Source organism: Anarrhichthys ocellatus, unplaced genomic scaffold (assembly GCF_004355925.1).
Source record: "Anarrhichthys ocellatus isolate YVR2014 unplaced genomic scaffold, GSC_Weel_1.0 scaffold80, whole genome shotgun sequence".
Taxonomy (NCBI): domain Eukaryota; kingdom Metazoa; phylum Chordata; class Actinopteri; order Perciformes; family Anarhichadidae; genus Anarrhichthys; species Anarrhichthys ocellatus.
The window spans coordinates 539,747-551,632 of record NW_022280110.1 but is presented as its reverse complement, the minus strand read 5'-3'; the positions used below and the strand labels follow the sequence as shown (position 1 = coordinate 551,632).

The window sequence follows — 11,886 nt, the reverse complement described above, 5'->3', positions numbered from 1 at the left end:
AGCTGCATGTCGGAGCAATTTCTCTGTGGCCCTCAAACATTTAGTTTTTCTCTCTGCCACCATGTGCTCTCTTTATCAAACACATTCCTTTGCATGCAGTTCACTCCCTGACCTTTCTGATGAATGCGCACAATCAAAACACCAAAGAAGCCACACTTCTTTCACCAAATTTGTGGACCAACTTGTGGCTCTAAAGAAGTGTTCCTTATGCCATACATTTTACAATATAATAAACAAACTGCACAGTCCTTAACAATTCTTGTCCCCTTCATGGCCCTGGACCTGTTGTGTCCCTTAAATGGGTGTAGACAACATGGATATAGTGTTATGTATGTATGTTATGTCTGCATTATAGTTCCGTCCCTATATCAGTAAATGTGTTGAGGGAATTTCTTCAAATTTGTAACAAACGTCCACCTAGACAAAGATAAACTGACTAGATGTTGGTGGTCATAGGTCAGTGTGACATCACAAAACACGATTTAGGCCATAACTTCAAATAGTTTATATGCTAATTTTAACAATCACGCACAAATGTCTTTTAGGATAGACTTATGAAGTGATGACATTTTGGCCAGACAAGGATGTAAATTGCAACATGACTGGTTGGTGGAGGCATACAACACGAGGCGGTGATTCTAGGTCTAGATGCTTTGGTTCTCCTTATTTATTTGTTGTTATTTTGTGATGTGCAGTGCAGTAATGACTTCTCTAGAGTGTGTGTAGGGTGCAGAGAAAGAATAGTGGGTGACAAGTCTACTGTTGGAGTAAGGGATAATTTAGATTGAGTTAATATTCTTCTCCGGTTGCAAAATTTGTTTCATAACACAACTGCATGTGAGTAAGATTGTAGAGTTAAGATTGTTAGAAACAGCAGTCGCTGTGGGATATTGCAGCTCCAAGCTATTTCTCTGGGTGTGACTGACGGGCATTGCCGAATAGCTGCACAGATTCAGCCTCTGCATTGCTGTGGTCTGAACGCCACCTCTCCCTCTGTCTCTCTTTGTCTCTAGTTAGCTGCTGATTTATTCATCCGTCTGTAGTTCTTCTGTCTGTCAGATAGAAAAACAAAGACAGAAGTCACTAAATGTGTGTTATTTTTGTAAAGACTAATGAAATTATTCCCCCTATATTTACTGTCTATATTTGTAAAACATATATTTTGATTTCGTCTGTTGTAAATCAATCATAGATGATCAGGCAGAGAAGCAGAAATGCAGAAGGAACAGTGTGTGAAAGAGGGCAGCAGAGAGAGAGAGAGGAGGAGTTAAGTAGGGCAAGGCATGGGATAAAGGGGCTGGCATAGAGTTATACTGTAATTTAGTCATACATTTTTCATGCTTGCATTGTACATGAATACATGTATAAGTTGAATCTCTGGAGGGTACACAAGGTGGCATACAATGTATGATATTTAGACTGAAGTCCATACAAATGGTTTTCACCATCTAAAAGATGTTACATTTTCAAGACACAATCTCAATCTGAGAAACATGTATAAGACATTACTTAAACCATAAAACATCTCACTGAAAGTCGGAATAAGATTGATTTTTAAGTTGATCAGTGATAACTTGCTATATGTTCAACAAAGATTAGACTTTAAAAAATGCTGTTGGGGAAAGTTGACTCTCAAACTTCGAATTTGTTTGGCTTGTGTACGTTTTATTAAAGTAAAGCTCAGCAGAACAACAGGGAAGCCTTTTTGTTCACAAATTTTGGCAGATACAACATTTTTCATCCAAAATAAGTGAAATTCCAGTCATTCAAGGTCAGAAGGTAACTGACAGGATGATGGATGAGGAAGGGATCGATCTGGAAGAAGTGTGCCTTTGAACCACACACTATCTCTCTCTCACACACACACACACACTTACACACACACACACACACACACACACACACACACACACACACACACACTTCTCCAAGTGCTCAACAGAATGTGATTTGGTGGTGAATGATGAGCTGGCACTGAAAGCATTAATATATCATTAGTATTGATTGCCATCAGACCCCCTGCTTTGACTTACACACACACACATGCACACACACACACGCACACACACACACACGCACACACACACACATTCAGATACTGTACAGTCACATGTGCACAATCTCGCAGATATAGCAAATCTCTAAGTTCGTCACTTCACACGCAAACACACACTCCTCTCCAGTATTGAGTTGTGGTTAAGCAGCCTATAGTGGCCCAGCAGGCTTCCATCTGTGTGTAGATCAATACAGAAAGCTCTCCTGCCCTTATGATTAGCAAAGGCCACTCCCTTCTACAAACACTACACGACAGCCACGATGCAGCAGCAACAGTGAGAACAGTGAATATAAACTCAGAGCCCTCAGTGTTCATATTCACATCTCTGCAGGCTGGCTTTTGTAGAATTTGTCCATCATCTAAATGTATCTTAAATCACTCCAAACACTTAAAGTAACATGCAACTGATGTGGTCGATTATAATCAGATAACCAAGTGTTTAGGTGTTTGATTTGTTTTTTTTTACTTTGACTTTGATTAATACACTCTAGTTTCCGCTTAGCTAATGCAGCTCATAATGAACAAACGTGAAGTGAAACATAAGTTGAATGTGCCTTTCTCAAACAGACATTTTGACATTTCAAGCACAGGTGTAACAAGTCACGTGATTAACTGTTGCAGGCCATTGCAATAACTGCTGGAGCGGACTGTTCATGTTATTTGTTCCACCTGTGCTTTTCCTGCTATCACAAGGCAAAATGATCTGCTGTAATATGAATCAGATTCATTTGGGAACAATGAAGAAAAAAAGAGTGCGTTGATGCTTTTTGTTTGTTTGCTTTTCTTCTCTTCAACTTCCAAATTACGACATGATAGCAAAGGTTTGGGAACCACTGCATCATACCATGTAAATCATTTTGTAAAATAATAAATAACAAAACTCAGTTACCCACACATAGAGCTCACATTGAAATGAATTTGGCAATTCTGCAAGATCCCAAATTCAATTCAAAGTCAATTGAACAATTAAGAGTCCAGTTCATTGTGGTTCCACAAGTCCTAATTATATTTATCTGATAGCAGCATTTTTGATAAAGCAACAGAAAGCTTCCCAGAGGAGACTGGAGTCAGTCTGGCTGTTAGAAGTCAAAATGGTAGTATGACATACTGTGTGTGTGTGTGTGTGTGTGTGTGTGTATATGTTGCTATTATGGTGAGTCATTGAGATGACACAAACTACATTCCAGTTGAACTAAGCGACCCCTTTACTATCTCTGTCTGCATTTCTGTCTGCTCTGCTCTCTGCCTCACCTCTCCACACACGTTATCACCTCCCTCTCCTTTCAACCCCCCTCTCTATTCCCCTCAGCTATCACTGAAGTGTAAACATCTAACCACAAGAATTTTTTTATTTTTTTTACATCAGGAGCCAGGTCATGCCACAGGCTCACAAACACACGCAGTCATGAAATATATTTAAAAGTCTTGTCATACTGATGACTCCTAATGATGACCTAATGATCCACTTGGTGTGTGTGTGTGTTTATCTGTGTCTGCCAGTGTATCTGTCCGTCTGCCTGTCCGTCTGCCAGCCACCTTGACTAAAATATCAGTAAAGTGTATAAACAGCAGCGCTGAGCCTTGTCATCATAAAGTTCTCTGGCCTCCTCTAGGGGCAGTTTGTGGAACTGCAACTTTTATTTGTTAATACTTGTAGATTAATTTAGTACAGTTCTCACATTTGGGTCCTTGGGTCAGTTACCTTTCATAACCTTGGAGCTAACATTTTATTTTTACTTTATATCATTTATGAGCAGTTAGTGAACAACAAATAATTGGTTTATAACACACTATAGAGTTGTGGTAAGAAGATATATGGCCATTTATACGTGTTTATTTTGTCATCAATTGAACTGCTCCTATAAAGGATCCATAACTGGGGATTAAACAGTTGATACTTCATAACACAGTAAAATATAGTTGTAATCATTTATGATTATGTGTCTGTAGATAGTAAAGTGTTACCATACGTCTTTACACCTGTTAATTGTACTTAATGTATTGTCTCTTTGTCTCTGATCCCTTTCTTGCTATCTTTCACATGTCCCTCTTCCTGTCTTCTCTCCTCGTCACTCTTTCTCTCCTTACCTCTTCCTCTCTTCTCCCCTTTTTTTCATCCTTCCATCCCTCTCTCTCCCCAGTCCAGACGACAACAGGACCCCAGCCCTGGCTCAAACATGGCCAACGCTGACGTGGAACACAAGATGCGCTGAGGAGGAAGTGGATGAGGAAGTAGTGAAAAGAGGCAGAAGAGAAAAACAGGGCTGGCTGTCCATTCACTTTCAATACAGTCAACTGATAAAAAGTCAACTGAAACTGCAATTGTTGACCAATTGTTCACTATTATTTCCTAACAGGTTTGATATGATCGTTTTCAGTCGGCAAGATTTTTTGACGTATTTAAATGTAGAAGAAAATAAACTTCCTGAATTGATTGAATTGAAAGTGAATCAAGCTCTAAAATAGAGGGAGTAACAGGAATACGGACACAAGAGACCTGGACAAACAGTAGTTGAATACATTTAAATACAGAGGAAGGAACGTGAGCAGTAGAATTAGCATTATTTTGCAAATGTGACACATCCAGAGTTGAAGTTGTTTCTTGAGTCAAATGAGTGTTTCAGATATATAAAGCAGAGACCAAATCAGTCAAAAACTTCTATATTTTTTGTCCAGGTCTGAAATGAATTGATAGGGCTAGATTCAAATACCAAAAGAATATTTTCTATGGATACAAGATGTTGAAAGTAGAGGGAGAGGGGTTGTGAGGGGGTATTATATAAGACAGAAGGAGGGGGCAGAGAAAAGAGAGATTTGTTTGGCTCAGGGTCATGGCCAGGGCTTGTTGGTCAGGATTACCAGAGGAGCATGCAACAAAGGTGACGTGTTGACAGTTTGAGGGGCGGAAAAGGAAAAGCATTGTGTCTGCATTGTTCAGTGCTGCGCAACATTTCACATTTGTGGGCATGCCCTTGTTAACCCCAACTATACCGAGCACACTTCCTGAAACCTGCTGTTTTCTTAGACCAAAGTTCACCTGCTGTAAAAGGGAGGGGAGGGGGATGAGAACAGGGTAAACTGAATCACATTCATGTGGGCAGGTTGGAGGAGGGCATCCAGAGAGAATTATACCAGGTTTTATGGTTAAGCAGTGTTTGCTGTACTCTAATATTCATGATGTGTTTGAAACATCACTATGGTGAGATGCCCGTGACTGTAGAATCACGGATTCTGTAGCAACAACCTCGAATTAACAAAGAAAACTGCTACAAATTCTGCTATCTTTGCCTCTGGAAGCAATCAGAAAATGATTGGGTGTTTTTGTGGGGTATGTGGGTGTATGGGTCAATTCAAACATCCTTAGTCCTCTGAGGGGTTTTGCACTATGTGATACAATCAGACTGGTTCTCCACTTGGATTTTCTTTATATGCATGAAGCCAAACAGGCCTACGTTCTCCATTGTTCCCTTTGTGCAGTCTATTTACAAGAGAGCACTCACTTTACAGCGCTTTGGGAAGGAATAACTGGGTGATTCAAGGCTATGTTATTGTGCAGCCAAATTTCGGCACGCTCTTGACGTGGACCCAAACAGTAGCATGCTCGACAAAGGGCTTCTTTTTTGTTTTTATTTAACCGGGATATGTCAGCCAGGTGGACTTGTGATCTGACATAAATGAACCCCAACCGTGTGCATGAAATTGGTGATACTTAATTTCCTTTAGAATTAAGTGTATTACTTTTTCAGTGCAACAGAGTCATCATACCATAAAATCGCTGTCCAGTGTAAACCATGTACCTTCAAATTTTGTGATTTTTTTTCTTCTAAAAACTGAAGGATTTAAGTGTTCCTTTATGGGTTAAGAAACATTTCCTACTTAGCTCATGAAAAGTTGACTGTTTGGAGATACGTGGTTTATACTATACAGCGATGATGTAACATCTGACTATAACATGCAATTAATCAAATCAGAAAATAAATAAGACACACCATACACATCAGTCGCAGGTGTCCCATATTACTTCTGTCACTTCTGTATAGAAAAATTGGATTGAAACCAACCATAATCATTTTTTGGCCAGGCCATAGATTGTACAGTCTATGGTACCAATCTAATGTAGTCAGAATCCATCTATTGATCGATCAATCACCCAGATGTCCTTCATCATTGAAGGACAGTTAAAGCCTAAATACAGTTGAGGTACTATTCCCTGTCCTGTTACAGCACTATGAAACGGTATGTTTTTTATCTTATCATTTTGTTTGTGTGAAAGTCATGATGTTTACTTTTTATATTACTTCTCACCTCTGTATATGTATTCATTTTTGTTCATCTTTCAGCTTTTTTATGGACTAGTAGTAGCAGCGGTAGGCTATTTTATGTAAAGCTGAGTTGAAAATTACAAAACGTCTCCAGAGATTTAGGACTTTTGAGGACATTTGTTGCTTTAGTTTTTCATTGTTTCACGTGTTCCATATATGAATGTTATTTTTATGGTCTGTTTTTTTTTTTTTTTTAAGGAAATCCACTTCCTGGGATAAACACATTGAATGTGGATTGACTCAAACCCTTTTATTTTTATATTGTGCAACTAGAGGCTCATTTGAATTCCCAGTGTGATTTATGTTTATTGAACTCAACTGTTGCATTACAATAATTATGAGACAAATCTTTTCTTATTCATGCTTTTCTTTTCTCTCAGTTTGACTTATTAAGAATTTTGATGAGCTTTACGTGAGCTGAGACAACTTTTGATTGATAGAGAGTAACATTTTACAATGAGATTTACAGTAAAGAAATATATAATAGTTGAAATTATAATAAAAAAGTGAATTGACCATGATAGACTTGATGATGCCACAGCCCAACCGTGGCTACAGAAAGGTAATAAAAGACCTCACGCAAAAGAACTAAAAGGAACGGTTTAAGTTGAAATGGTAACAAATATGTCAACTTTTCCAAAACCTCACTAACAAAAACACACCAGGTCAAATTGTCAAGCTCGGGGCACAACAAAAAACAAAGCAGGATTTTCATCCCGAATAGGAGGTCTTCATTCAGATAACCTAAGTTTGTGGAATTCATTTTCTCATAGGCAGCATTAAAAAGCTTGAATGCTTTAATTTTTCTCAGAGCATACTGATCCTGTGAAGACAGCTGGCCCTGTGACTCGGTGCTAAATTAGTTGAGGAATGTGGAAAACTATACTTTCTGTCCTGGGGCACGTTCAGTGTGATAAGCAGTGGATTTTTGTGTCTCGGCTGAGTTTGATATAGCGTTGTGTGGAGAAGTCTAGCAGAGTCGACACAGCAGTGACGAGGCATTAAAGACGTTGAATGAAGAGGTGCGGTGAATGTAGGGACAGAGGAAGGCATTAGAACAAGTGGTGCAAGCTGTCATAGATTTACATGTACAGTGGCTGTTATGTTTCTATGACACACAATCTAAGTAACTCTTCACTTGAATTCATTGTATAAAAAGTTCCCAGAAAGTTCTCTTTGGTTCCGACAGGGAATCAGTGGGAACTGACAGAGCATTGGTAATGAACCAGTACAATGAGAGGTGAGATGTAGGTGGACAGTCAGGGACTGTACGGTTAGGGAGACTCACTGTATGTTTTTGGAATTCTGTAAGTCATGAATTAATCGGTTATTTCTGTACTACAGCTAGATCAATCAATGGCTAATCAAGCTTGCTTTCCTGATAAATCTAGTAAAAACCATGGGTGGTCTAATGAAGTCTGCCATGTTGTGTAGTTCAACTGCATCCTTATGGATTTAAACCGTGTGCTCAGGTTAAGAAACATTAGTGAGGGATTGATTTTAAAAGACAAAAGTTCTAGGTTGTAGATATGACCACAGTTTATCACCCACCCAATATCACCATTATTTAGGTGGTTACCCATGTAGACATATTAGTTGATACTCCATCCCTCAATTTTCTTGATGCAGGCATTAAGGCAAAAAACATAAACCACAACCATTTTCTTTCTGTCTTTCTGTTTCTCTTCTTGTTTGTTTAAGTTATTTATACTTTGGTTTTATTTAGAGATCCAAAGAAGAACTTGTACACACTCCCTGTAAGTTTCTCCTTCCTGTGTGTGCGGTCTGCCTTTCTCTCTGTTTAGGGTTGAGCTTGTCCTCTTGGAGGAATCAGAAATATGAGATATTCACTTCAAAATGTTGTAAGTTTTTCATAATAAACATGTATGAATTCTTGCATTTTTTTTTCTGATCTTTTCACTGAAACAGGTACTTCACTGTTTTCACTTTGCCTGATGTTTCTAAGGACTGTAGTGTGGTGACTGTGCTTGATTGGCATCTGTGTCTCTTTCCAAGTTTTTACACTTTGATAGCTCTTATTACTACATGGAGTTTAGTGACATTACAGTATTCACAGCATAGCTCTGCCCTCCTTCAACAAGAACAGTCTGATCAGCAAGAATAAGTGACAACACCTTTGCGCAGTGGTGTAAATTAACTAAGTGCATTTACTCAAGTACGGTACTTCAGTTCAAATTTGAGGCACTTGTAATTTACTCAGGTATTTCCACTTCTACTCAACTACACCTCAGCGTGTAAACAGTGTACTTTTTACTAGAATATATCTAGTAACTTTGAATATTATATATATATTTTAACAATAAATACATATTGTTATTATTATATCAATGACACTGAATTGATCCTAAGGGGGAAATTCACGAGCTACCCTGAAAATGAATGTATAGGACAAAAATCTATATAAATAGGCCAAAATCGAAATGGGCTCCAACAGCATTAAAGCACAGAACACATTAATGCATCAATAATTATAGTACAATATTATATGTTGTTGTGAAATGGTCCATTCTGCATTATGAGTACTTTACTTGAAGTACATTTTGATGCTTACATTTTTGTTTAAACATAAAGGAGCTCTGTAAATTACAGAATAAAGTTGAGTACAAACAATTTAGGCTAACTATAGTAAGCATGTCTTGAAATAAAACAAAATATAAATGACATAATAAGGGGTTCTGTAGTTTAAACCTTATTACAATAACAAAGTTTAAAGAGTTTTGTTCTCTCTTGCTTTTCATCAGTTTCAGATATTTCATAAATTGAGCACATTTTGAAACGCTATCTGTGTCAACGGACCATGACGTCATCGCGTCTACCAAGAACGTGCGTCGAACACCGGAAGTTGAATTATCAGCTGATCCTGCTGGCAGTTGTTGATGCCTGAAGTTGCTGTTGTTTGGACACTGTGTTGCTCTTATCTGCGCCTGACATTGAACACATATTAAACCCGAGCTAAGGACACGGTGGACATTTACCGGCAGACGAGCTTACGAGTTACGAGGAAAGCGTTTCACGGCCAGGAATTTGCGCACAAGCGGCAGAAGAGCTAGCTCCAAAGCCTGAACCTCTGCTGAAAGGAAGAAAGAAAGACAGCAGAGACAGCCCACGGCTCGGCGTGCTTTCTTTGTGAATGTCGTGCCTGTCTGAACCGCGATATACATTGTCTTTGTCTTGAATTCAGAGTTATTTTCTGCACATACGTTATTTATATTTATACTTTATTACCATTACGCGCAGGGCAGCTAACGTTAGCCCGTAGCGCAAAGAAACAGTGTTGTTGTCGAGCTTTGGTGCTTTCGTAACCGCCCAGCAGTGACAGAAGACGATAGCTAACAGTGACAATAATCGGGTTTTGACACGTTGTTTTTTGTGCCTGTATTTTTTTGGGGTGTTCATCACTGGATCAGTTGCTCTGTTGGTCTGTTTGGAGACCTGGAACACAACTGTAACCGAACACGTTGTTACATTGAAGCCTGATGTGGACGTGTGGCTGTTGAACACGTCAGACTAATCTGTTTGTTTACTCCTGACGTCGAATCGAGTGAATTCATTTTTGTTAAATCCATATCGATTATGTGATAAAGCCACACAAACGGGTACTAGCTTAACTGACAGCTGTCCTTGTAAGCTGAGGTTGGCTGGCAGGGTGCATCATTTGTTTGTCTGCAAGCTTTCAGACTTTTCTGGGTAACTTGTTAAACTGCTATTTAAAACGTATGTAAGTCTTAGGTGGCTCTGTGAATTTCATTTTGAATATTTAACACATTAGTTTTCATTTATTTTATTTTTTTTAATCTCATATGACATGTGAGAAACTGGCTACCTTTTACTGTAACCCATAGTTTGAGGAGCTGTTTGATGCGCTCACGTGGAAAAAATAAGTCAATGGAGTTATGAACTAAAATAGCCATCTGAAACTATTGAGACTGTGCTGGGATCAGGGACAGACGGGCGAAGAGAACGGGTCCCTCAGAGGGTCCCATTGTGTCTTGAGGTGAGGTGAGCTGCCCCCCACTACTTGCCAATGCTGGACCTGGAGGTGGTGCCTGAGAGATCACTAGGAAATGAGCAATGGGAATTCGCCTTAGGTGAGTTTTACAACTGTTTCAAGTTCTATAGAGACGGAGAAAGCGATTGAGACGATAAGCTATTCAGTCATGTTAAATCAAAGCCATATTTTAAATGATTTCCCTTGCATGTTCATCTTAACTGTTGCTGACTGACGCTCAATAAGACAAACGGTTGCTTCTCTTTATTTCTGCGTGCATGTCTGTGTTTCCAGGGATGCCATTGGCCCAGGCCATCTCTATTCTGCAGAAACACTGCCGCATCATCAAAAATGTCCAGGTGCTATACAGTGAACAGGTGAGATGGCCAGAAGTCTGTCTTTATTATGGGCTCTGTCTGTCACACTCACAAAACAATGTGAATCAGCTTGTTTATAAATCCCAATCTAGTTTTTTTTTTTTAGGCTTTCCTGTGTGGCCACAGCAATTCCACTCATTTTACAACCCCAAATATTTCGATTTTTACAATATTTTTGGCAGTAATATCGTAGTGCCGTGCATTTAGGCTGATTAGCTACCAGAAATGACGAACTTATGTTTGACGTACTTCAGTTATAGTTTTGCCAATACATAATGTGTCCAGCAGAGAGCACTGAAATGTCTATTTTTAAGACATTAGTGTCGTGGTCACAATTCTTAAAAAACAATTGGATTCAGGCTGATGTACCGTTGTCTAATTTTTCATTTAAAAAAACCCAACAACAAGCATCTGCCTCAAAAATCCAATATCTGTGAGGCTATATGAAATGATTTCCCAGGTTCCATAGCGATAACTAGAGTTCGTTAGGGAGGTTGTTATTACAGCACCATCAGTCTTAGATTCAATATTTATTCAAGAACAACTGGAAGCAGTTCATGTTAACATGTACGACACCAAATATGAAACACATACGTACTCTCACATGAAATAGTCTCTAAAAAATAAATCTTGGTGTGTGCCTTGTTTCTCTTGAGTTAAGTTGGAAAAACAGCTGATTTTGATTGTTTGCCTATCTGCATATCTCTTCATGAGGGCCTCTCAGTTATTAATTAGTTTCTCTATCTCCCCTCCAGACACCACTCAGCCATGACCTCATACTGAACTTGACTCAGGATGGGATTAAACTGCTGTTTGATGCCACAAATCAGAGACTCAAGGTGAACACTGTTGATTTTATGAGACTTAAGCAGCAGCATCTGACACATATATTGGACTCCTCTGATCTTGTTGTTGACATTTAATTGACTATTTGTTTTGTACCCTAAACTTTTTCATCTTCGTGAGGGACAGGTGATCGAAGTGTATGACCTGAGCAAAGTCAAGTTGAAATACTGGTGAGTAGATATGATAATGCCAAAATCAAGTCGGAGGCAATTAGAAGCTTGTTGAATGACAACTGAGGCAGCAAGTGTGTGTGTATGTGTATGTATGTATGTATGT

General features: G+C 38.9%; 2 protein-coding genes across 7 annotated transcripts in view; both read left to right on the top strand.

The window, feature by feature from the left end:
• Positions 1-8,277, top strand: part of cbfb (core-binding factor subunit beta) — a 30,137-nt gene extending 21,860 nt beyond the window's left edge. For 2 of the 5 annotated variants that reach the window (XM_031874345.1, XM_031874343.1), the window contains exon 6: positions 4,198-8,277. In XM_031874345.1, the coding sequence (XP_031730205.1) occupies positions 4,198-4,269 (72 nt within the window). In that variant the 3' untranslated portion in view covers positions 4,270-8,277. The remainder of the gene's footprint in view (positions 1-4,197) is intronic. The other 3 variants (XM_031874346.1, XM_031874347.1, XM_031874348.1) reach the window with 3 other exon arrangements.
• A 90-nt stretch (positions 8,278-8,367) lies between these two features.
• Positions 8,368-11,886, top strand: part of phaf1 (phagosome assembly factor 1) — a 35,854-nt gene continuing 32,335 nt past the window's right edge. For both annotated transcript variants that reach the window (XM_031874342.1, XM_031874341.1), the window contains exons 1-4: positions 8,368-10,487; positions 10,682-10,764; positions 11,520-11,603; positions 11,737-11,780. In XM_031874342.1, the coding sequence (XP_031730202.1) occupies positions 10,424-10,487; positions 10,682-10,764; positions 11,520-11,603; positions 11,737-11,780 (275 nt within the window). In that variant the 5' untranslated portion in view covers positions 8,368-10,423. The remainder of the gene's footprint in view (positions 10,488-10,681; positions 10,765-11,519; positions 11,604-11,736; positions 11,781-11,886) is intronic.